General features: G+C 36.5%; 5 protein-coding genes, 1 non-coding gene and 1 pseudogene across 7 annotated transcripts; 3 read left to right on the top strand and 4 right to left on the bottom strand.

Moving 5' to 3' along the window:
- Positions 1-4,784: 4,784 nt before the first annotated feature.
- On the top strand, positions 4,785-4,961 carry B0H65DRAFT_392197 (uncharacterized protein; the record flags this gene model as incomplete). The annotated part of the gene is made up of 1 exon (XM_062823751.1): positions 4,785-4,961. A coding segment is annotated over one exon (177 nt), but the record flags the coding sequence as incomplete, so codon positions are not given.
- A 5,867-nt stretch (positions 4,962-10,828) lies between these two features.
- On the bottom strand, positions 10,829-10,914 carry B0H65DRAFT_t236 (annotated as a pseudogene). The gene has a single exon. The product of its transcript is annotated as a tRNA-OTHER (tRNA).
- Positions 10,915-20,750: 9,836 nt separating this feature from the next.
- On the bottom strand, positions 20,751-22,131 carry B0H65DRAFT_493313 (glycoside hydrolase). Its single transcript, XM_062827763.1, has 3 exons — positions 21,693-22,131; positions 21,276-21,629; positions 20,751-21,200 (listed from the first exon to the last, which is right to left on the bottom strand). The coding sequence occupies exons 1-3, from the start codon at positions 21,742-21,744 to the stop codon at positions 20,914-20,916; spliced, it is 693 nt and encodes a 230-aa protein (XP_062681491.1). The 5' UTR covers positions 21,745-22,131; the 3' UTR covers positions 20,751-20,913.
- A 324-nt stretch (positions 22,132-22,455) lies between these two features.
- On the bottom strand, positions 22,456-23,340 carry B0H65DRAFT_187853 (glycoside hydrolase). The gene is made up of 2 exons (XM_062821600.1): positions 22,847-23,340; positions 22,456-22,766 (listed from the first exon to the last, which is right to left on the bottom strand). Exons 1-2 carry the CDS (start codon positions 23,250-23,252, stop codon positions 22,477-22,479), a joined length of 696 nt encoding a protein of 231 aa, XP_062681490.1. The 5' UTR covers positions 23,253-23,340; the 3' UTR covers positions 22,456-22,476.
- B0H65DRAFT_187852 (uncharacterized protein) lies at positions 23,341-24,230 on the bottom strand. Its single transcript, XM_062821599.1, has 2 exons — positions 23,616-24,230; positions 23,341-23,542 (listed from the first exon to the last, which is right to left on the bottom strand). Exons 1-2 carry the CDS (start codon positions 24,145-24,147, stop codon positions 23,430-23,432), a joined length of 645 nt encoding a protein of 214 aa, XP_062681489.1. The 5' UTR covers positions 24,148-24,230; the 3' UTR covers positions 23,341-23,429.
- On the top strand, positions 23,972-25,554 carry B0H65DRAFT_464783 (uncharacterized protein). The gene is made up of 3 exons (XM_062826775.1): positions 23,972-24,713; positions 24,773-24,824; positions 24,906-25,554. The coding sequence occupies exons 1-3, from the start codon at positions 24,378-24,380 to the stop codon at positions 25,358-25,360; spliced, it is 843 nt and encodes a 280-aa protein (XP_062681488.1). The 5' UTR covers positions 23,972-24,377; the 3' UTR covers positions 25,361-25,554.
- Positions 25,555-25,699: 145 nt separating this feature from the next.
- B0H65DRAFT_t271 lies at positions 25,700-25,771 on the top strand. The gene has a single exon. It is a non-coding gene; the product is annotated as a tRNA-Trp (tRNA).
- The last annotated feature ends 225 nt before the right edge of the window (positions 25,772-25,996 follow it).

The following is a 25,996-nucleotide window of genomic DNA, read 5'->3' as shown; positions in this document are numbered from 1 at the left end:
TTAGATTTTTATACTAAACCGTTCTAATTTCGTATTCGGTTTAGAATTTGACCTTCCCAAATGATTATTAAATTAATTTAAAATAATATAAGAGTATAATACAAGTAAATCGAAAGTAAAGTTAAAATTACATTTATAATAAAAGATTTTAAATAGGGAAAAAAAAAAGAAAAAGAAGAAAATTAGGTACAAGCGTACAAACCCGAATAAATACCCTAATCGCACAAGTAACAGCGGGACCTATATGCGGGTCGCTATTAGCCAATCCCTTTACTCGTATCCCCTTTACTTACAAAATAAACCCTATACGTACTAGGATCCACCCTACAACCAATCTTAGTATAGCTAATTAAATAGCTTACATCCCTTAGCCCGTACTATACCTATAATCTCTATATATTTCATTCCGACAGCCTCGTATATAGTACCCAGACCCAGTCTGCTAGCGCCGTCACACTTGGCATTTCTAGCATCTTCGATGCCACCACCTATATTTAACTGTAAGCTCGATACCCAGTTGGCACTAGAGCTCTCTTTTCCTCCAGTCTTTGTCGAATATTACAGCTTTCATCAAGGCCTACCTACGTATATACCTCATAGATCCCTTATATACGGTACGGATAGGAGGCCGCTTATTAATGGTTCTGGGGACCCTTAGAGATTTTTTATTGTCTATAGGAAATTCGTGATTTTAGTGGCTATACTTTGCGCCGGGTTGAATCCTCGCTAGATTCTGGGATTTCTTTTATATATAATAATTTTTATTATTATCTTTCTACGTTCGGTGAGGGGGAGTTAGGGGGTAATATAACGGGTTGGAGCTTAGGGTTTAATGCTTGGCTCTGGAGGCCAGGCTTCCAAAGATGCCTCGGATTGCAAACCTCTAGGTAGGCTATAGTTCTGCTTCCCCCTAATTGGCCAGGGTTCTACCAAACATCATGGATTCTCATAGTGTTGAGCCTTATATGTCAGCCTTGTGAAGCTCTGCTTAAATACCGGTACAAGGGTAAACAAGGGTGTCCAAGGGTAGACAAGGCAAGCGGGCATAAAAGGGATAATTACATCGCGTAGATTTAACTTTCTCTCATTAAATAAATATAGCTTTTCTCCCACTCTTTTATATATATTCTAATCAATTATAAGCCTGGCTCTCGCTAAACGGCAATTATACCGATACTATAAGCTAGAAGCCACTAAACCGCATTCAATTTAGCATATTGGCAAATACGTTTCTCCGAATAAATAATACCCTAATTTTAACCCTATATTCTATCCGGCTAGAATAAATATATTTATCCTATCTCCTTTGTATTTAAAACAACTAAAACAACACAAAGGAAATGGGAAAATACATTAAAAATCGGGTATTTATCCCTTCATTCCAAAGATTAGACCGCTAATCTCGTTTTATCTAATATTAAATATAAATATAAATAACATTTCGGAAGCGGGTAAGGGTAATAACCGACGTAATTATCAATATAAACATTCCTAATCCGGGCGCCCTATTTAGCTTCCCACCGCTATATACACGATAAAATAGGACGAATTCTCGCGGCTAATTAGAATTATTAATCGCCTATTAAACTATAAGAATCCGTAGAACCCTATAAATACCGAAAGCGATAGTATATTCGAAGTACTAAGGATACTATCCCTAATATTAGAAGACTACGAAGTAAGGATAATTAGTAAAATCGAACCGCCTAACGATAGGAATATTTTCGGTACCGAAACTAAATCCCTAAATACTACTAGGCTGCTATTAAATTTATAAATACAAACGGAATCTCTATTCCAATATAGATCTTCTCATTTCTATACAAATAATATCCTTACTTACCCAATATACTAAACTACCAACCCAATCGACATTACCCTATCGACGTTATAGCTCTATATACTAGAAATAATAACGAAGATAATTGTAAACAAACTATCGAGGCCTAAACGTTCGAAAAAGCTTCGATTCCGGATAAATTTAATAGAGACAACGAATCTATTATAAAAAGTAGCCCGGCTACAATCCGGGTTACTCCGCTTATTATCCCAATTATTATAGGACCCTCCGTTATTTTTAATCCTATTTCCTTTACCGGCATTAACGTTAATACTAGTCCGAAATTGGACGGAAGAAATAACTATAAAGCCTAGAATCGTTTCTAATCATCTATAATCGACGTTATAAATAATTATAATATTATAGAAATTTATCCTACCGAGAATAAAGTCCCCCTAGATTCCTTAAAGGCTTAAAAAGATAAATAATACCGGTATATTAAAATTCTCTCTACAATTCTTAATAAATTAATTAAAAGATTATTAGAAAGAGAAGTAACCGTAGTTAATTTCTTTACTAAAGCTAAATAAGAATATTTAGACGAGGGTATTAGCGCTTTATAGCGAATTTAATAGGAGTAGGACAATTTGAAACTTGGCTATTTCAATAATATTCGAACCCTTAATTAGAAGATTTCTTCTTTATGTGACGGGGCTGGCAGACTGGCAGACTAGGTCTGGGCCTAGGTGCTATGCGCGATGGAATAAGGTATATGGAGGTTCTAGGTATAATACGGGCTAGAGGATGCGAGCTATTCAATTGGCCATACTAAGACTGGTTATAGGGTGGACCCTGGTACGTGCAGGGGTTTGTCTTGTAAGTAAAAAGGATACGAGTGAAGGGATTGGCTAATAGCGACCCGTATATAGGTCCCGTTATCGCTTATATAATTAGGGTATTTATTCGGGTCTATACGTTTGTACTTAATTCTCTTCCTCTTTTCTTTTCCCTATTTAAAATCTTCTATTATAAATGGAATTTTAGTTTCACTTTCGACTTACTTATACTATACCCTTATATTATTTTAAATTAACTTAATAATTACTTAGGAAAGTTAAATCCTAAACCGAATACGAAATTAAAAAAATCTGTTATAAGAATTTAAGGTACCGAGTATTTATAATAATAATACGATAGTACTACTATATTAGATACGTAATAGCGCCGGTAGCTGTAAAGGTATTGAGTAGATCGAGAATTAAAACGATGACCGTTATAACGATAATATTTCGGACGACGACCTCTTTAGCGAGGAGGGTAGAAATAGCGACGGAGAAGAAGGCTTAAGTTCTTCCGATCCCGACCTTTTGTAAGAGGAGGATACGGTTATTAAATTGAAATTTAAGAAGAAGGTCGTCGTAAACGATAAAAAACCTATTCCTAAATACTAAATTATCGATTTTATTAATAAAAATAATGTGCGTAAAGCCGTACGTTTTAATAAAGAGTGTTATAATAGCCTTTATCCCAATGAGGAACGCTCTTGCGGCAAATTTACAATCCTTTATAAGAAGTCCCTATATTATATGTATTATTAATTGAAGTAATCCGACGAGGTATTGGCCAATACGGTCGCTAATACGGGAGAAGACGACGAGGAGCCCGAATTGTTTTTTAACCTATTCGATTAGTATATTACGATGGCGGTCGAAAATATTAAGACTTTTAATATTCGTTTAATTAGGTACCAAGTTACTAACGATTTAAAATAGAAGATAGAAGAATTTATCAAGTTATTTATCCGCGATTTAATTTCTAATATCCCTTTTTAAATTTTATTCCCCTCTTTAAATTTTCCATTTTCTAATTTTTTAATTAAGGAAAAGTTCGTTGAATTATACTATAGAGACCCCTAGGCTATATTTTAGGAATTTAAACTATTATTTATTATAAGTATAGTATAGAAAGAATAGGTATTGGAGTTTTATTATTTCGTTTTTTATTTAAATATTAAATTTAAAATTATTTACGATTGGGTCCCTATTTTAGCCGACTAATATAATATACCCGCTATTAACCCCGCTATAGTTTAATAATTAAAGGATTCCTTTATAGAAAAGGAAGATACTATTAAGGGATTAAAAGATTTTATTATTAATTTGAATATTAGTAAAAAAGTAATTAAGAATAAAAATAAAGGAAAGGTTAAAGAAATATTATTTCCTAATATTAAGAAAGATATTAGCGAGGTACCTCTTAGGGCTTTTATCCGCTTTTCGACCTTATTCCCCAAAATTAAATCCTAACGACGGAGAATATTTTAACTCCTATTACTATAATATAAAGTAAACCGACCTGCTAAATATTATAATTAGAATAAGGAAGACGATATTCCCTTCGGAGCTTAGTACAATTTAATTCAAAATAAATTTAAAATTAACATAAATTACTATCCGATTAATTATAATAAGTTTCTACACATTAAAGATCGTTTAGCCGGTTATACCTACTATAATTTAATATTATATTTACGTAAAACCTACCCGGATTAAATTAAAACCTATTCTAATTTAATAACTTATTTATAGCGTTAGTATTATAACCCTAATTAAGAGGACAATACGTTCTAGAATTTTATTAAATTAAAAATAAAAAATAATAATAATTTCGATTTCTATATAAATAAATTTATTTAGATAGTTAACGAATATTAACGTCCTAAAATTAAGTAGAAGCGGGAAATATTTCAACGCCTTCCTATTGAATATAAGAAATAAATAGGTACGAAGTATTATAATTTATTTATTTCTTTTTTAAGTTATACTATACAAATTATTCCGGTTTTAAATAAGTATTAAAAATTATCGCCGACGAAAATAAAATTATTTCCAAATCGAATAAGAATAATAATTCCGGCGGAGGTAATAAGTGATCCGGTTTTAATTCTACTCCTAAGCCTACTAGCGGAAGTAGAAGTAGTAGAAGAAATACTACTTATTAAGGTAGCGACTACTATAAAGAGACTATTCGGTTATTTAATAAGGGTAAATACTTCCTCTATAAAGAAAAGGGTTATACTAAATACGATTATCCCGAAAAGGAACGTTTCGACCGCGAATATCGCAATTGCGTCGCCGCTATCATTAACTGTTATTTAGCTTACGAGAATAAACCGGAAGCCCTAACCGCCCCGGCCGTAGTTTTAATTAATATGTAGGGAAATTAATTACCCTAAGTGAATTAAACTCCTTCTTAAGGGAGGTATCGGTTATGAAATGATAGAAAGAGGATAAATAGAAATATAAAGGAAAGGAAGGATTTAATTTAATACCTTTCTTAGGAGGAAAACCCTTATTTATTCAATATACCTTAATTAATAATAGAATATCTTTATTTATATTTAATGTCTTAATTAATATAAGAGTAAATAGTTATTCATTTATTAGTAACGTTTTTGCCGAAAAACTAAAAAAACGACTATTAGTAAAATCTACGAGCAATTTCCTAGTCGAGGGATCAACAATTACTAAGGAAAAATAAATTAGAATATTAAAGAAATTATCCAAACCGCTTTAAAAATCCAAAATCGAATTACGCCACCCAATTATTTTATTATAATTAATATAACGTACGATATTATTATTAGCCGAAAATAGTTCGACCTTTATAATATTTAAGTATATTATATAAATCGTCGTTTATTCTTTCCCTCGGAATAGAAACTAAACCTAGACTAATTAAAATACTTTGAAATTTAAATTTTACTAACTTTAATTAATCCTACTTACTAAAAGGATTTAGAATATTATAACGTATCAATAAATTGAAAAGATAAACGACGAACGGACAAGAGAAATAATAAATAAACGGCTATTCGTTTTACGAACGGATATACTTTTACCGAACATATTTTCGATAATTAACCTTTCCCTAACTATTGTAAAAAAGAATTTAACCTTAACATACAAAATCAATATAAATATAAAACCCGTTAATATTAAAAGGATATTAAGAAACGTATTTTCAAATTCAAAACTACTTCCAATTAGGGATTTAAAAATATTCTAAGTATACTAATTGACTTCTAATATACCCGTAACGATATTAGCGAACTTAATTATACCCGTCCCTACTATTTTCTTTAGAATTTTATTATAATCTTTAAAAACATAAATCCGTTAAATAAAATAGAACGTAATTTAGTTAACTTTACTTACTTTATAGTATTATTTTTAGAACCCGAATTATAACCCCGCTACTAGGAATAGTCCGTCGATAAAAAATAGGGATTAAACGCCTAAAAGACTTATTAATTAAAATACAATAGTACGGATTAATATAAGTATTATCCTATCCGAATGTATATATTAGATAGAGACCTCTTTATACGCTCCGTTAAGAAAGAAAATTAAATTATTTATTTAATTAATATTTTCGAAATCGACCGATTTATTTAATAAAAACAAATTATCAATAACCTTACTTAAAAACAGCTTCCCTACGACAAAAAGGACTTCTGCGACGAAACCCTCCGTACGGTACCCCTAAAATACTATAACGAAATTAAGGTCTTTAATAAATTCGATTCGAATATGTTGCTTAAGTATTAGCCGTACAATTATAAAATAGAATTCGACGACGGCTATCGGTTAGAGGAATTTAAATACAATTTCTTATATAAAATATCCCTTAATAAATTAGAGGTAATATAAAAAAATATTTTAGAAAATTTATTAAAGGGATTTATCGAAGCGAATTCATTACTTTAGGTAATATTTATTTTATTTATTAAGAAGGTTAACAGTAATTTCCGTTTCTACGTCGATTATTGAAAGTTTAACGCTATTATATAAACAGACTAATACTTATTACCTTTAATTGAAGAAACCTTCGCTAAAGTAGTAAAAGTATAATAGTTTATAAAAATTAATATTCGATAAGCGTTTTACCGGATTCGTATAAGGCTAGAAAACGAAGAAGTAATTACTTTCTATATAAATATAGGAGCCTTTAAGTATAAAGTACTACCCTTTAACCTTATTAATAATTTCGCTGACTTTTAGAGCTTTATTAATTCCGTCCTTGGCGAATATTTGGGCCATTTTTACATAATATATATTAATAATATCTGAATCTATTCGGATATCTTTAATAAATATACTAATTATATTAAAAAGGTCTTCCGTCGCATAAAGGAAATAAATTTGTAAATAGACTTTAAGAAGTATAAATTCTATGTAATTAAAATGAAGTTCCTAGGCTTTATTATAAGATGAGACGGTATTTCCGTCGATTTAGAAAAGGTGGAGGTTATTAAGGAGTAGGCTATACCTTCTAATTTAAAAACAGTTTAATTTTTCTTAGGATTTTATAATTTTTATTGAAAGTTTATTAAAGATTATAGTCGCGTAGCGCGTCCCCTTACGAATTTAATACGAAAAGGAGAAGCGTTTATATAAATTAATAAATATTAAGCTGTTTTCGAAGAATTTAAAAGATTATTCGTAGAAGCCCTACTATTAAAATATTTCCACTACGACGTTAAAACGAGGGTGAAAACGGACGCTAGTAATAGAGTATTAGTAAGAATACTATCTTAATTGTAAGAAAATATAAAAGAATAGCATTTAATTACTTTTTTTTTAGAGATAATATAGGGCGCCGAATATAATTACCCTATTTATAATAAAGAGTTATTCGCCGTTATTAAGGCCCTCTAAACGTGGCAATTCGAATTCGTCGGCTTCTAATAGAATAAATTATTTATAATTATTACCGATTATTAAATATTTAAATACTTTAATACTAAGCGCCTCCTTAACCTTCGATAAACCGGATAGGTAGAGTTCTTATCTTAATACTACTTCGAAATTACTTATCGACTTAGTATAAACAATACGGTAATTAACGTACTTTCCCGTAAATCCGAGGATTTTAAGATTTAAAAGGATAAGAAGGATACATATTATATATTTTAAATATTCAAACCCGTTAAAGAAGGAGGGGTCGAACTATTTATAATTGCCTCGATTTCAACGGATAAAAGTCTTACAAAAGAATTAGTCCTAATTATAATATTGGATAAAGAAGGTTTAAAATTGAACTCGGTTGAACCGGAAGGGTATAAGTTGGTAAATACGTTTATAAAGGCTAATCGAAAGGATGAGTTTTTAAAGGAGTATCGTATCCGCGTTTACAGTTCGGACCCTAATTTTGTAATATGAGCTAACGGATTCTTAGTATATTAGGACCGCCTAATTAGCCTTAAATTAAATAATTTGCGTACGCGTATTATCGACAAATCCTATTCGACGTTAACTACGGCCTACTTGGGGAGGAATAAGATCCGTACGATTTTTAAAATACGATACTAGTAGCTACGTATAGTTAGGGATATCGATTATTTCGTTAAAAATTATATAGTATATAAAGTTAGTAAAATTTTTAAAGATAAAATATTAGGTTTATTTTACCCGATTCCTCCGCTAGCCTAGAAGTGGACGTTTATTATTATAAATTTTAAGAAAATGTTAAAGGATAAATATACTTTCGATAATATATTAGTGATGGTTGACCGTTTATTAAAATTATTTTAGGTTACCCATTATATAGAAAGTGCTACGGTTTATAATATTATTCGGATATATTACGAGGGACCTTATTATAGTTATAGTATATTAGAAGAAGTAATCTCTGATAGAGGGCCGTAATTTACCTCCGTATTTATAGACGAAATATCGAAATTAATGAAAACGAAATAGAAGCTAGTTACCGCGGAATATAATTAGACGGCGGGCTAGGCGGAGGTTATAAATATTTATATTAATTAACGGTTTTAACTATTTGTAAATTATTATTAAAATAATTAATCCGAAGTTATTCTAGCTTTAGATGTAGGATAGAATAGCCTTCTTTAAAATAGTATAGGCCTATCTCCTTACGAAATTATATTTAGATACCCGATAAGAATATTTTTCGATTAGGATACCTGTATTTAGGACCTTAGTATATTGTGGACGGAGTAGTTAATCTGGGAATAGGCGTAGGATTATACTTAATGTATTTGGAGGTATGTTGAATACGTTAGAGAAATTATATTGAAAGTATAAGAATAATAGGTGGCGTAGGCTAATAAAAAGCGGAGGGAATCCGATTTTAAATTAGGAAATAGGGTTATTATTATTAAGAGGTTTTAGTCTATAATTATTTAATTTAATAATAAATTCGATTTCCCTAATACTTGTAATTATTATAAAATTATTAAGAAAGTAAGGTATTCCTACTATTTAGAGTTGCTAAAGAGTTAGAAGGGTACTAACGTTTTTTATGCGGACTATTTATAGAAATACGATAATAATCTGCTCCCGGGGTAAATATTCGAATGCCCCGGCCTAATTAATACGGACGAGGACGGAGACCCCGAGTGGGAGGTTAATAAAGTAACGGTATCTAAGATAATTAACGGAAAATTTTTCTATTAGGCGGATTGGAGAGGCTAGGACCCCGATTTAAAGTAGTATTCTGCTTCCAATTTTAAGTATATATTGAAGGCGCTTTGGGACTTTTATAAAATTTACCCGGATGCCCTAGGCCCGCCCTGACGATTAATAAATTAGTTAAATAAAGATACGGAATAATACGATAATAACGAATATTTTAAAGCGGAAGGATTAAGACGTTTATAGCGTATTATAAGGAAGAAATAAACGTTCTATATAATTATTTAGTAAGATTCGTAGACGAATTTTTTATGTAGGGGGGGGTGATGTGACGGCGTTAGTAGATTAGTAGATTAGGTTTGGGCTTGGGTACTATATGCGATAGAATAAGGTATATGGAGGTTTTAGGTATAATACGGGTTATAGGATGCGAGTTATTTAATTAGCTATATTAAAATTGGTTATAGGGTAGACTCTAGTACGTATAGGGGTTTATCCTGTAGGTGAAGGGGATACGAGTGAAGGGATTGGCTGATAGCGACTTGTATGTAGGTTCTGCTGTCGCTTGTACGATTAGGGTATTTATTCGGGTTTGTACGCTTGTACCTAATTCCCTTCCTCTTTTCTTGTCCCTATTTGAAATCTTCTATTATAGATGGAATCTTAGCTTTGCCTTCGACTCATCTATACTGTGCCCTTGCACTGTATAAGAGGAATATATTATTATTAGCCCGGAGTATCGATTCCTAGAGAACCAATTAATTTTACAATTATTCTAAGCGCTTAATTAAAAATAATATAGCGCTTGGAAAACTAATTTCCAAGCTACTTATAATAAAAAAACTCCCTACCTTTTAAAATATACTACGTTTAGCCGAAGGCGAATTTATACGTATTAGTACTGAAGGTAATTATAATACGGTAGTAATATTAGCGAAAAAGCGGAATATAATAATAATAATGATCTTATTCACGCTTGACTGTCTAATTTTAATTAGTCGCCTATTTAGGCATGCGGTCCTTCGTCGTTCAAAGCCGGGCGGAAAAACCGTATATCCGCCGCCAAATACCGGATGAAAACCTCCTGCGTCTTTATATCTAATATATATTTTCGTTCAATCCTAAACCTTCCTTTCGATTTTCCTCCAATTCTTCTCAACCCCTCTACCCCTACCCTTAATTCTTATCGTTGACTAAATACATCTTATTATTAGGGCACCGCCTCGGGGAGGGGGAGGGCAGAAGGGTTTTACGAATTTCGTTATCGTGCTTTCTTTTTAATCGGCCCGAAGGCCCCGGTTAACGGAGGCAAGGGGTAAGCGTTACCCTGCTTACTATTAGGGAATCGTACGCTAATTGGGCGGATAATGATTATATTATCGGACGAAGTAATTGTTTTTTCGAGGGGTGGAGAATTCGACTTAAAATCCACCTTCGCGGTGGAGGAGTAATAGAACCCCGTCGAAGAAGAAATTTTCAAACGCCAAATCGCTTTATCCTAAGGTTTTAAATTAGGGAGAGCCCTGCAAGTTTAGCCATATGCTTCGAGTGGGGGAGAAATTCCGAGGCCGGTCTTAGGAGAACCCGAAAACTTAAGACCGGATGGAAGAGAGGGGAGCAGGATTCGAACCTACGACCTTTCGGATGAAACCGAAGGAAACCAAGCCCAGATCTTCCCAACTGAGCTATCCCCCCAGCGGAATATAATATTAACCCCGTTTATTAATAACTTTCGTCATAAATTCTATACCTATTATAATAAAAAATATTATAATAAGGAAAGTTATTAGTAACTTTACCTAGATTTAAAAAAAGAATATATTACCCGCAAATAAAGGTGAAAGGATAGAAATCCATTTTCGATATTAATTTTAAGTGTAATCATCCTAATTTAGTAGATTTTTATTATAACCGTTTCGGTCCTATTTTTACCTATTTACAATTAAATTAAAACGATTATTATATTTACTTTTAACAATATATGTTATAACGGGATGACTTATTTACTCTAAACGTCCTACTTCTTTAATTTATAATGCAATTAATATATAACGACCGTCCGGAATAATTTCATTACTTTCGAAGCATATAGCGGATCTATTATTAGTATTAGTAGCGTAAAAGTTCTAATATTAGGTATTGGCGAGGTAGAAAAGAAATATATTTCTAATAATGTAATTACTATAATTCGATTCAAGAATATTCTCTTTACCCCAAAATTTAGTATTAATTTAATTTCTATAACTAGTTGCTTAATTATAGTTCTAATATAATACCATTCAGAAATTATTGACATATCGAGAAAGGAGGTATAGGAATTCAAGTTACCCGTTTTAGTAACCTATGTATACTATAAATTACCGATATAATTTAGTAAGCCCTTACCTCTTATTCTATTAGCCTAAATATGAGACTTTGGTACGAATATATAAGTTATTTTAGCGAGGAGAACTTCGTAAAAATGGAAAAGATAATCGATAGGATGAAAAATGCCCAATAGTATTATACGTATAAATTATACATTAGAAGCCGAATAAAAGACATATTATATTATAACAAACTTAGATAGGCTGAATATATATTAAATATAATCTATATAAATATTTATAGTTTATTCAATATTATTAAGCATTGTAGAGAATGCTACTAAATTATATTAGTCGACTGGTATAATAGATTTAGCGGTTTATTAGCTATTAAAAATAGGGTAAGAGTATAGTAATTTATTCAATAATTCGTATAAATGCTGGAAATAAAGGATCCCTAAAGAAAGAAATGTAGGACGATCTATTTCGATAGAGCTTAAAAATTGAATGATAAAGAATTTAATGAATAGGTAGCGAAAAGAGGAATATAAATTGAATAGTTAATAACCGAATAATATTAATTAAACAGTATAGTAGAGAGTTTGAATTTCTACTTTCGAAAAAGATTTCTACTTATTATAATTGGAGGGAATATTCTAAAGAAATTCTAGCTAGAAATCTTTAAAACGGTCAATTATTTTAAAAATAGGAGCCCTTATTCAATATTTAATAAAATACCGTATAAATCAATCTACGGATAACGATTAAATATTAATGATATTAATGTTATTAGTATAACCGCTTAATATTTAATTCTATAAATATATAGGGAAAAAATAGATACAAAAGTAATTAAATATATATTTATTAGTTTCAAAGGATATAAAGTCTTTAAATTCTTATCGCTAATTAATCGAATAATTAAATTAAATAATATTTATTTTAAAATAGAAAAGGCCCTAATTAAACGTAGGATAATAAATATAACTACGTAAATAATTCCGAGCCTAGACCGGCCCCGTCCCGACGCTACAGCGGCGGAGGGTAAGTAAACCGGCGCTATAGATCCGGATAAGGGTAAGTAAATAGGTTATCCCGGAGGTAAGTAAATAGGTTTATAGGGTAGTCGACCCTAGACCCCGGACTAGGGTAAGTAACTAATTAGTTAGAGTAAACCAAGAAGTAATAAAGGTAAATAAGGATCTCTCAATTCGTTATTTATGGCCTTACCGATAATACAATCTCTACTTTACAAACGTTAAAAATAAAGGTATATTATTAGACGAATATATTTATAGGGTAATAGTATATATTAAATAATTTATCCCTAGGACGTCGGATAATAATTATCGAACTATTTACCTAAAGTAGTATATAAAGTACGTAAATAACGTAAACGCTTCCTTTATTAAGCAATTAAAATAATATTAACAATTATTTAGAATTATAATATCTATTAAAAGATAGGATTGTAAAATACCCGCACCCAATTTAGTACTATATATTATTTATTGGGGAATCTCAATTAGGATTAGAATTAAACGAGGCAATAGAATTAATAATATTAAAGGACGTAAAAGAGAGTTTCTTCTAGGACGGCTAGCTAGAGGTAATAAGAAACGAATATGAATTTCTAATTAATAATAGTATATAGGAATTGGTGGATATTATATTAACGATATACGTTTTGCGCGGCAAGTAGGTTTATAAATTTAAACGAGGGCCAAATAACGAAATTATTAAGCGAAAAGTTCGATGGGTAGTACGCGGATTCGAGTAAATTAAAAGCGTAGACTATTTTAAAACGTTTGCCTCCGTTATGAAATTATTAATTTATAAAATTCTATTTACTATTATTGTAATTCTAGATTTTGAAATTGAATAGATAGATATTAAGATTATTTTCCTATATAGAAATGTAGATGAGATAATTTACGTAGAATAGCTATTAGAATTTAATAAGGGACTAAGGGTATATAAATTCAATAAAACGTTCTACGGATTTAAGTAAATACTTAGGGTCTAATTTAATATATTAATAATAGCGTTGAAAAATCTTGGCTACACCCTTATTATTACTAATCATAGAGTTTTCTCTAATAACGGCATTTTCGTAGTTATTGACGTAGATAACCTACTAATTATAGGTCAAAATAAAGTTAAAATTTAAATTTTAAAAGATATATTGAATGAAAGGTTTTAAATAATAAATTTGGGTCCCTATTACTAGTACTTTAATATCCGTATTACTTAGAATCGCCGGGAACGGATTATTTATTTTAATTAATAGGGATATATCAATAAGATCCTTACTTAATTTGGTATAGCTTTATATAATCTAGCGGATACTCTAATAATAATTAATTATCTTAAGAAGGCGGGGGAAAATTGGACTACTAAGAAGGTTAGAATTATTATATTTTAGTCCGCCGTTAGCTCTTTAATATACGTTATACTTAGTACCAGATTAAATATTACGTATATTATATTTATAATTAATTGTTACGCCGCAAACCCTACTAAAATATATTTCCGGGCGTTCAAAGGGATTTTTAAGTACTTTAAAGGTACGAAAAGCCTAATATTAATATTTACGGGAGAATTACACCCTTTGGAAAGGTATTGAGATTTTAATTAGGTTGGTGATTTCGATATTAGAAAGTCTATATCTGGCTTTATATTTAATATTCGTAGTAGTTCGATTAATTAGAATTTAAAGCGATAGTAGACGGTAGCCCTATTATTAGCGGAAATGGAATATATAAGATAAATACTAGCGACTAAGGAAGTAATCTAGTTAAATAAATTATATACGGAACTCAATACTAATCTTTAAGGGCGAAGTAAGGGCAATAAAGTAATTATTATTTATTGTAATAACTAAGGCGCTATAGTACTTGCAAAGAAGCTAATACAATATTAAAGGATAAAGTATATTGATATTTAATAGTATTTTATACGTAAAAAGGTTAAAGACGGTTCTATCGACCTTATTTACATACTAATAAAGGAGTAGATAGCTAATAGATTGACTAAACCGTGTGCCGGCTGGCATCAGCCGTCATAGATTTCATTCATGGATCCTATTTACGGGTGGCTTCCAGAGGTGGCTTCTATTTGCAAAGCTTCCATTCACAAGGTGGTTTAGGTTCTGGGCTTGGCTTGGCTCCCTTCCAGAGTTCAGGGTATAAAACCCAGTCCTCCCATCGAGCCTTCCCTTTTGGGATTCCTTTCCTTCTTCAACTTCTTGTCTTTAGTCTAAGTTAGCTAGGTGGTACAGTCTTTGCACTTCGTACGCATCCTTGACTACGCCGTGACAAACCGCTTACTAAAGATTAGTTCTTACGTTTCAGAGACAATCTTAGCCTTATTAATAAAAGTAGGGTACTAGGGAGCTTTGAGGAGGATACGGGTATTATTAATTTACCTACTAGCAAAGAATTGGATTCTAATAGCGACGATGACGAACGCTAACTGTCGTCGGGTGGGTTCATGTACCCACCCCTCCCTTGTCGTGTGGGTCTATGCCCTCACACCCTTTCTGTATTTTAGCCCTCCACACTTCTTTTCCCCTTCTACTCTAGTCTTCTCTCCATAGTACACATATCTACACATCGTTTTGCCCTCTAGTCCAAGACTAACGGATATAGAGTAAGGGGGAATTTTAATATTATTCGTATCTAGTAAGGGGGAGTGCCAAACATTATATATTCTTATAGTATTGAGCCTTATATATTAGCCTTATAAAGCTTTACTCAAGTACCGGTATAAGGGTAGACAAGGGTGTCTAAGGGTAGACAAGGCAAGCGGGCATAAAAGGGATAGTCACATCGCGTAGATCTAGCTTTCTCTTATTGAATGAATATGGCTTTTCTCCTACTCTTTTGCATACATTCTGATAGGTTCCAGTATATAAGTTTTCCCTACAAACCTGTTTAGGCCTGCAGACATTTTCCTCCTCGTTAACAATCTTAAGCTCTGTTCCACCCCTACTGCCGTGCACACGCAGTAGACCCATAACAATTAATATTATTTACTTTAGAAAATTAAAGAATAATTAGAGAGAAAAGAAATGAAAAAAAAGAAAGAAGAAAGGTTAGGCTAAAGGTTTATATATATAGAATTAGAAGTACGTGTACGTGCGGTACTACCTAGTCCCTTTGTTTTTAAAAAGAAAGGAGTAAATAAACGTGAGGAGGGGTAAGAAAAGGGAGAAGGGGAATAATATTGTAGGGTTGAAGCCCGGACTATAACACTCTAATTTATTAATTAGAATTATTATAAAGCGCCGTAGTTATATCCGTATAGCCCCTATTAAAACCGCGTATTTCTAATAGAGCCGCCTCTTAAACAAACTTTTCCTTCTTTATAGAACCTTAATTAAACTATACAACCAACGCTTATATTAACCGCACTATCCTTATTGTAGCTATAATACTATCTACGTAATTATGAAAGAGTTTCTAAATATATAGTAAATAAACTTTATTAGAAGCTTCTATATAAAAATAACCTTTATAAGTACAAATATTTAAAAATTGTTGAAGCGCAGCTCTTATGGTCTAGGGAAAGAAGTATTTTAACACGAAGTGAGCGAGCATAGCGGAGCTTCTCTATAATAGGGTCGATACCCATGTAAGTTCGTGTTGTAATTGGCCGGTTTTGAATAGTTTGTAACCAAATCCGTACCTTGGATTGGTCAGAATTTTGCAGTCCGTACACACCACGGGGGGTGTCCCCCTGGTCTTGGCGGTACTATAAATTTGAGCGTCGCAGGCAAAGGGGGGATCCCGGGGGGCGCAGCCCCCTAGTAAGCAAGAAGAAAAGGAAATAGAAATTTTGAAATAATAGGAAGTAATAAAGTAATGAAGCAATGAAGCAATGAAGCAATGAAGCAATGAAGTATTGGAAGCATTGGAAGTATTGGAAGCATTGGTCAAAAAGAAGAAGCATTATAAAACTTTGGCGTTGATAATTGGGATATAACTAAGCGTTAAGAGTAGATAGCCAAAATTTGGCGTTGATAATTGGGATATAATTAAGCGCTAAAAGTAGATAGCTAAATTTTGGCATTGATGATTGGGATATAGCTAGACGTTAAGAGTAGACCGCTAATTTTTGGCGTTAATAATTTGAATATAGCTAGAGGTATACGTTAGTAATTGAGATACTTACCTAGACCTATATAACAGCTGCGCTTCAGTCAAATTCTGCCAGCGCCCCGGAAGACGATATTAAAAGTTTCGTCTGCCAAGATTGTTTGCACTTTCAGGGATATATATATGTGAATAGGCTGAACGACAACGAACGAATCAATGATGATGGTGATGTATTGAGTAGAGTAGAGGTCAGACTGTGTGTAAAGTCTGGAGGTCTAAAAGTAGGGCAAGGGAGGTCCCTGTGCGGTGGGGCCATGGCCAGTGAAGGGAGAAGGGAGCCATGGCTGGCCGCACGTGACACGGGACACCTCCAACAATATAACTATAATAAAAAATAAGACAAAAAATAAAAATAGAAAAACTGAAAAAGTGGGGCCACCCGGGGATTGAACCCGGGACCTCTCGCAAGAATGCTCAGGATTGAACCCTAAGGGCGTGTTTGGATGCTCTGAAATTGTGCTCTGAACTGTTCAGAGTCGTAAATTTAAGAGTGCTGTTTGGCGCCACTCTTAGTTGACTCGCCCTGAAATTGATGTAAAATCAGGGCTCTGAAATTTATGCCCCCACTTTCGATTTTGAGCCAATCAAATAACGTAGATCAATCTGAAATCCATCGCACTGGTTCAGAACACAAAAGGGTCCTGAATCGACCTTTTGAACTAGAAATTTTATTATTTTGTATATCTTTTATAGCACGTGACAACCCTTATCGCTACCCTTAATTGACCAGATCAACCGCCATGCCCTCGTTTGACGTCGTACAATATTAATAACGATTCTAGCGTTGTCGTAAGAGGGCTATACAAGTAGCCGTAATGCTGTATATGACCCGCTTTATGCCCTGGGTACCTCCAATCCCTATGAATGTGGGTAGAAGTTCGTGGATGACGATGTACGACCTTCTCTATAGATATAAAGGCCGCTTCCAATTGTTATTGCGAATGACGCCGCGTGCGTTTAACGGTCTAGTAGTATGGCTCGATTGTTATACTAGCTTATCGTTGTTTGTAAAGATTACGATATACGAGAAGGTTGTTGTCTTTCTTTTTATTGTGGTATAAGGTATTAATTTTCGTATAATTGTATACGTATTAGGTTTCAATTTAGAGATAGTATATAGGTTAGTAAGCATCTAGAGTAATATGAAAAGGAATTTTATATTTAACTTCTACGATAGAATATTTTATAAGGTTCTTAATGCTTGTTTAATGCTATGCTAGAAGAAAGTCCGCTTGCCTAAGGTAGAAACCCCCTATGAAATTGAAACTAATCCTAAGCTATTTCTTGATTTTTATAAGGTTTTAAGAGTTTTCAATAGTTCGCACTTTAGCGTAAGGGTTTCTATTAAGTAGTAAAGACTATAGCGTAACCGAAAGGGAGGTGTCTCTATGAACGTTTTGTTAGTATATAACTTCTTTAGTTGGATTATATACGTACTTCCTAGTTAGGAGGGGTCCGCTAACGATATAAGGGTATTAAATATAGTATTTACTAATAGGTTTAGTATCCTTAAGAATTATATATATTTAGCCGACGCCGGTTATAATAATAATTTAAAATTCTTCGTGTTGTACCGTGGTGTGCGATATTATTTAGTAGAGATTGCTAGAGTAGGGTTGAAACTAGCGGATTATAAGGAGTTATTCAATTTACGTTATTCCTAGATTCGGATTATAATCGAGAAGACTATTAGTCGGTTGAAAGGGAGCTTTAGGATTTATTGTATATCCCTATCGTTGCCGTTAAAGGTTTAAATCGAGGTTATATATACTACTACGGCGTTATTAAATTGGATTTTGGAGTGGGATGGATTTAGTAACCTTTTCGCTAACGAAATGGAGATGGTGGATATTTTTGACCCTAAGCGGTAAGAGATTGTGAAGGAGAAGGTGCTTCTCGTCAGGTATGGTATAGAGGATTAGGAGAGATAGGGAGGTGCTAATAGTTAGATGAATTAGTATTGCGAGCGTATTGTAAAGAAGATATAGCGCGACTATTGTATCGAGTTTTAAAGAAGGGGAGAGGTGTAAAGTATAAAGTGTAGAATAGAGTAGAGAGGAGAGGAGAGGAGGGGAAGTTTGTAATCTAGTATTTGACTTTAGAAATTTCAAAATCTTTAGATTTGAAATATGACGATATATTTATTAAGTTTGATATATCAATCGATATTAGCGCCGTCTATATAGTTTTGGCGACCCGTATCCCTAATCGAAGGTATTTATAGAATTATTTGTATTATTTATAAAAGTGCTTTAATTTCAATATAAATTAGATATATCGATCCAATTCGGTCTAGCGATTAAAATGATCAATTTTTATATATATACGATTTTTTTAAGTATTAAAGTTTCAGTACGAAGAAAAGATAAAAAAGATAATAAAAATCAAATTCGGGGTAAGTCCTACTTCCCGCTCCCTCCTATTTGTAGGAACTTTGTGTATATAAGTAAATTGCTGTAGTACATTGTAATATAGCGTATTTATAGGTTTGGATTATTTGAGCGTAAGGTATTCGAATATAGAGTTGGGTCGATTAAATTTTCGTTAAATATATCTAGATCCTCCTCTTGTAATTATAGGGTGGGTAAATCCTCTTCCTCCTCCTTCTCCTTCTCGTTTTTAATACCCAACTTTTTTTTTATAACTTTAAAGTACGCTTCTTTTATCTTCTTTGAAATGATTACGAAGTAATGCGCCCTCGACTTTAACTCCTCCTATTCGCGTAAGGTATGAATACTAATATTAAGGTAGATTTTAGCCTCCTAGTCTTTTTCGAATATCGCGACCGCCTTCGTTATTTATTCGTGCGCGACCTCTTTTTGGTACTCCGCCAACGACATTACGTTAATAAAATACTTAAAGCTCTCGTTAATAGCCTCACCGTTACTCTTCTTTTTCTTCTTTTTAGGGTCGGTCGATGAAGTAGGTCTTTTCTTGCCGTCACGTACATAGGTAGGGATTGTGAGCTCGCCTTCGAAATCTTCATTATCCGAATTATAAGGTATATCTATAGGAGGGATCTCTCGGCGTGATAGGAGTGCGCCTAATATTAAGGTATAGGCTCTAGTAGTACCCTGGTTATTAGAGAACGTCTCCTCTATAATTTACGGTGCGGGAGGGTTTTAGTTTTGAATTGGGTATATTTTTTGTAGCTCTACTGTATTGTTAGTAAGTATATTTAACCGATTTAACTTAATTAAGGATGCTAGACTAACTTCTAAGAAGGAATCTTAGATAGTATTTTTAGTAATATAGAGCCTAGTCTCATTATCGTAACCGAAGCTGGATTAGCTAACGAAACTAGCGAGTACTTACTAAGTACGCTACTTGCGTTTGAAGTAATCGATTTTATTACGTATTTATATAGTATTAAATTCGATATTATATTTTTCGCGTAAGGTATTTACGATACTATTATATATTGTTTCTTTATATCTATTTCGGTTAGTAAGGTTATCGTCGACGATCTATTTGAGTTACCATGGTAGGGTCCTCTCTTGGGCATCAGTCTATTGCTAAGCCTTTTTGTGTACCCTCTTCTTAGTGATAGCTTGGGAGGTAGTCGGTTGGGAGGTAGGCTGGCTAGCTTGGCTGGCCTATGTAGATGGCGGTTGACTTGCTATTTCGCTAGTTGATATCGAGGATGTAAAAGAGGGTTTATAAGAGGATGTAAAAGAAGGTTATATTATTATATTAATTATGGGCACATAAATACGGATTGTGTGTAAAAATTTCAGATTCTACGGTTATGGAGCACTAAACGGCACTCTGAAATTCCGCTATGAATAGGAATGGGGTGGAGTTTAAAATTTCGGTATTTACCGCAAAAATCCGGTTTAGGACGGTCCGTGCGGTTCCTCTATGTAGGCACTTCAGAGTGGCCTGTTCAGAGCCTAATTTCAGAGCATCCAAACACGCCCTAAGCGAGAATCATACCACTAGACCAGCGGCCCGTATTAATTGTTGGACGTATTTTCAAATCTTGCACTTATGAGGCTATGCCCCTCGCCTACTCTGCTCGGTTATTGAAATGACTGTACCTTTTTTTTTTTTTTTTTTCTAATCTGAAAAACTCTCTACATTCATCACTCGACCCTCATCCTAGAGGTAAATCTCCTACCCTACCGCGAACACATTATTTCTTAATCATTCATTTCGTGTTCCAACACCCGTCTTTCCCGGTTACTCGCCGAGCTGCACATCGTCATTGACGATCACGACATCCAACCCTAACTCTTCCAGACGGACGGACCGGGAGGTTGGTAGGCATCCGGCTGCATTGTATACAAGTTCACCGAAATGCCAGGATCATTTGTCTTATAAGCGCCGGGTAGCGAGACCAAAGGCCCAGGACTCCCATTACCGCTGCCAGTTATCTGGATCTGGGAGCAGGCGATGTAGAACTGGGCCTTGTTTGGCTGCGATGCCATGTGGAGCGCAATCTGCTCAACCCGCAAGAGGTACTCGCCACTGGGAACATTTGGTGGGATAGTTGCGTTTACCGTCGTGTACTCATCTGTCATGGAATATCCGTCAGTCTGCGTTACAGGTTTCTAAAGCTGAGCTCTAAAGAGATGTGCACAGTTCATACTTTGACCTGGCCAGGTGAGTTGCCTGTTCTTGTCCATCTTCGGCATGGTTGTGAAGATCTTGAACCAAATGGCGCCTGAACCATCGAACTTCGTGGCGGATGAGCCAGCCGGGACTTTGGCAAGATAATACTGTGTTGGGCCCGGGTGGTTGATCTGCTGTGTTGAGATGTAGTGGATTGTTGATCCGGCAGGAACAGTTGCAACGCTTCCAGCCGTTTGCGAGGAATAGCAACGGATGTCACCACTCGTTGCACTTTCCACTCCTTGCTTGCTTTGAGCGTTCTTGGTCATGCGGGTGACAGTCCAGTCCTTCTCCTCCGGCTGGCCATTGACCACAAGCCTAGGGAAGGTGTCTAATACTTGGTTAGCATTGAAAAATGTGTCTGGATGTCGTCAACAAGGTATGGTTTGCGTACAATGGGCTCGAGCAGCCACCGCAGCCAGGAGGATGCTGATGAGGGATTTCATTTTCGTGGTATCCTTCGATGGCGAAGACTTTGTAAAATGACAATGGTAAACTCGATACTGGGAGTCGACAGCGAACAGAGGCACGAACTCCTGATAAGTGTCGTGCTCTTCTAGCTTTATATGTTTTCTGCCATAATCGTTGTCTAGGGAAGAGGTACTTCACTCATACAATGCCCTCTTTTCAGACATCGAGCAGAGGTAATGTAGAAGGAAATCTGGGCATTCGGCAAGTGACCTCCGAAATCAGGTCCTATGATACATCCATAGTATACTCGGGTAAATGCCATTCTGCTATTGCGGCACTCATTAGTCCCGGCCCTGGTGCGTTGCCGTGTAGCAATGCAAGGAGTGACTGCTGATGTGTAAAGATGGGTAGCATACAACCAGAACACCAGGTTTGTGGTGACAACTACCGTGCAGAGCAAAGTATCACTTAGGACGCGGGGTGTCAACATTTACCAGTCCAGTCATACTCTAGCACACCTGCTAAAGATGTGAGCCAACCCCCCCTCGTGACCCTGGTCAGTCTTCGAGTTGGTAGGGTCAATCTGTGGTACGGAAAGATGGATGGAGACTGCAACTGTAGCGTCAAGCGCAAAGTATAGGCAGTGGTTGTCGTGAGTTACTTAAAGGTATGCATACTATATACAGGTTTCATAAGCCAATACCAAGCATCGTCCTCCTCAATTAGATACCTTAGACACTCATACGGAAGCCCGTGCCAGACGGAATTTAGCAACTGAAGACACTCGGTCCAGGGTTCTTGTACGAGGTAGGTACGGGATAGTTGATGTTGATCAGAATACCGGGATCGGAAGCCTTGTAGGCTCCAGGGAATGAGACTTTGTAGTTAGAACCCGGTTCAGTGCTGCCGCCACCAGTGATGCTGAGCTGAGCGCATGAGATGTAGAACTGGGCAGCTCCCGAGCTCTGAGCGACGTGCAGTGCAATGTGCTCAGCACGGAGGAGATAGTTGCCAGACTTGATGCAACTAGGGATCTTGACGGGGAAAGAGCTCTTGCCTGTATGGAAAAGATGTAGTGTCAGTATCTGGACAGGTACATGTGACTGCCCTCTAACGTGAAGAATGGTGCGTCTTTACCGTTGCTGGCCCAGGTGAGTTGCGAGCCAAATGTGGGCTGCTCATGGTAGATCTTGAACCAAACAGCACCCTCTCCGGTCCAGCTGTTGATAGCCTGGCCGTCCGGAACTCTTGCCAGATAGAACTGCATCGGACCCGGGTGGAAGACATTGGGAGCTGAACCGTATGTGATGGTGGTGCCAGCGGCGACGCTGAGAGTTGATTGAGCAGGGCTATGGGAAGACTGGAAGCAGCGGATCTGCTGCGAGTTCACATTGTCGACAAAGCCGTTGTTCTGCCAGTTATCCGCCCTGCGAACATATTGCCAGTCGGCAGTTGTTCCGCTGTTTGCCCGCACCTTGGGGAACGTGTAGTGGGCGCTGGTGCCGAGCGCGGCGGCGAGGAGGAGAGAGATCGAGGGAAGCATAATAGGCAGCGTGGAAGTTCGGTGACCGGCAGGATCGTGAACTCAAAGACTCGGATGCCGGACCTTTCACCACAGACATCGAGAGTTGGGAATGAAGCTCCTTTTGAACTTCCATATCCTTCCCCGATACCCGGTCAGGCGACCCAGGCCGCCAATTCACATCACTCGCTTGTTCTTTCAATGGCAAGCCACAACCTCGTCGAGCTCCTTCCGTGACCCAATACAGCATGAAAATACTTGGCGGAGGTTGTCATTCCCCGGTCTCCAGGCTTCAGTAGCCGGCTGGCCGCCTTGTCCCGGACGGATAAAGTCATCGTCGACCACTAAGAAGGTTGGGGAGGATTAAAACACTATAAGACATACAACGGCAGTTGGCAAGCCTCCTCCGTTCCAAGATTTCCGTATGCTTGGAGGCGTTGCGGGGTGCAGATGACGCCTGCAAGATGACAGCGGAACTTCGGCTCGTCTGGTTGTCAGAGTCGTAACCCGAGATCAAGAACATAATATCAAAGGTTTGGCTCGGTACGATGCGTCCGTTATCCCTTCTTGGCAAGTCGATGTTGACGGTTCCGAGTCTGGCAAAGCACGAAATACCGGCGGCACTTGACGTAGTTTGTTTACACCCCTGAATGGGAGCTTGGACCAAGTGTTGATTCATTTCGTGTCTTTTAAAAGCAAGCCGTATCGCCGCTGATGAACCAAATATCTTCGTGACAGGTGATGATGATGGGGTTGCCGCCTCTTTCGGACAACATGCTGTTGACTTGAGACACGTCATTGGACGAAGCTCCTTCCCGTTGGGTGGAGTTAGTGCCTTGCATTCGTGCGCTAGAGGGCACCTGAGTGGGCGACGACCCCAAACTCCTTCCTTCTTTGGCATCAAGATCGGAAGCATGAAACCTTATCTAGGCGGCACCCGCGCGGATCACGGCGTAACAACTCGGGGCAAGAATGGAGGGAGCCCACCTCAACCACGACAGGAACTCAGATATTTGTGTGTATCTGCGTACTGCCTGCTCGATAACTTGACCACCCCGCATCTTCTGTGCTACCTGCAAACTTCACCTTTCGTTCAACACCACGTTGCCATTTTCAAAATCCACGATCCCAACGACAACTGAGAAGATGTCCAAGACCGGTTCCATCAGTCTACAGGTCCTTCGGGACAGTCCCGTAGAGGCAGGAGAAACCAACGCGCAGATTGTTGATGCTTTGGAGGCTGCGCTCAACGTCAACGATGATGCTCTCATTCCTCAGGCTGCCAAGCGTCTCGCAGAGCAGCTAGACAGCACCATACTCACACGCGACGACCCTGCGGACAAGGAATCGGAGGTTGAGAACGCTCGATATAACGTATACACCACCTTGTTGGCAGCAGTGCAACAAGTGCCCGCCGATCATGAAGCGCATCGCCGGTTCGCTCTGGTCCTACGTGATTTGGCTGGCCTGGATGGACATCCTGTTAGGATCCTGTTACAGATCTATCAGGAAGGATCGAGTTGCTGACACTGATTCTGTAGGCATGGCAGCGCTTGGAGGGCTTCGCCATCTGCAACCGAGATGCATGGCAAGGTAGGCAAACGAAAAAAAATCCCAGGCAGTTCAAGCTGGGAACCCAACAGATTGGGATCCATGGTTGCTAATACCCGATAGATCCAACTCTCAGCTTCGAGTCTGTCACCGATCCAAAGGTCCACGAAAGATGGTGCAACCTCAACGCCTTCGTAGCGACTTTGCTCAGCACGGGCGCAATCAACTGGCGGGAATTGCCCATCTGGGAACTTCGCGATGGTCTGGAGGAGAGCCTGGAGGAGCTCTCCCAGGAAGGCAAGGACACACGAGTTGTGGTCGCCACATTGTGGATCAAGCATGCTGGGAAGTTCATCTGGGAGCATTCACTTGCTGGCAAGCCGGAAGACTTGGATGAGACTGATTCAAGGATGCTGAGAGCTGGCGAGCTGTATCAAGGTCAGCCGGGGTATTCGCGGGACCGATGGGACTTTTGGAAGAAGCGCCTTGGGGAACTACGGAGCCAGGTCAGCAATTTGCGAAGCTCTGCCATTGAAGAAGCTATTGGGGCCATGACGGAACTAGAGGGCAAGAATTGAATAGCTTGGTGGTGAATGGAGGACTGTCCGAGAAGATATTGGGACATGGGCCTATGGTCGCTCCTATTTGATATGTGTTTAGATCTATGGTCAAGACGTCTGCAACCTACTCTGCTAGGAGGTCAAATGGTGCACGGTGGAGAAATGGAAAAGAATAAAACTCGTAAAAAAAATATTTACGAACTCTAAAGAGCAAATCAAACTTGTCCGGTGATCACACTGCATCTTCCCGTCATTGAAGGCACATTAGCAGGCACAAAGGATATCGAAGGTCCAGTTCCGTGCTGCGAATCCAAAACCCCACTGATAAAACCTACAACAGCGACATGCTTTCAACAAGGCCTCATGGCGCAACGGTAGCGCGTTCGACTCCAGATCGAAAGGTTATCCGTTCAAATCGGGTTGGGGTCATTCATCAAATCTTTTTTGCATTTTTTTCTTTTCTCTTTCACTCTTTTTTCCCTTATGTCTTATCATCCAGTCATTCATTCTGTCATCATTTTCTTTTTCTCCGTTTTTTCCTGTTATGAGCGCGCGTACCACAGTAGTTATCGCTTGCCCGAATACCAAAGAGGATCGCGAACGAGTTATACCAAATCGACTTGAGTGTACGATATCATTTCAGGTTCTAGGGTG

Source organism: Neurospora tetraspora (assembly GCF_033439725.1).
Source record: "Neurospora tetraspora strain CBS 560.94 chromosome Unknown B0H65scaffold_4, whole genome shotgun sequence".
Lineage (NCBI taxonomy): Eukaryota > Fungi > Ascomycota > Sordariomycetes > Sordariales > Sordariaceae > Neurospora > Neurospora tetraspora.
The sequence above is the reverse complement of the archived record's forward strand: the minus strand, read 5'-3'. Positions and strand labels throughout refer to the sequence as shown.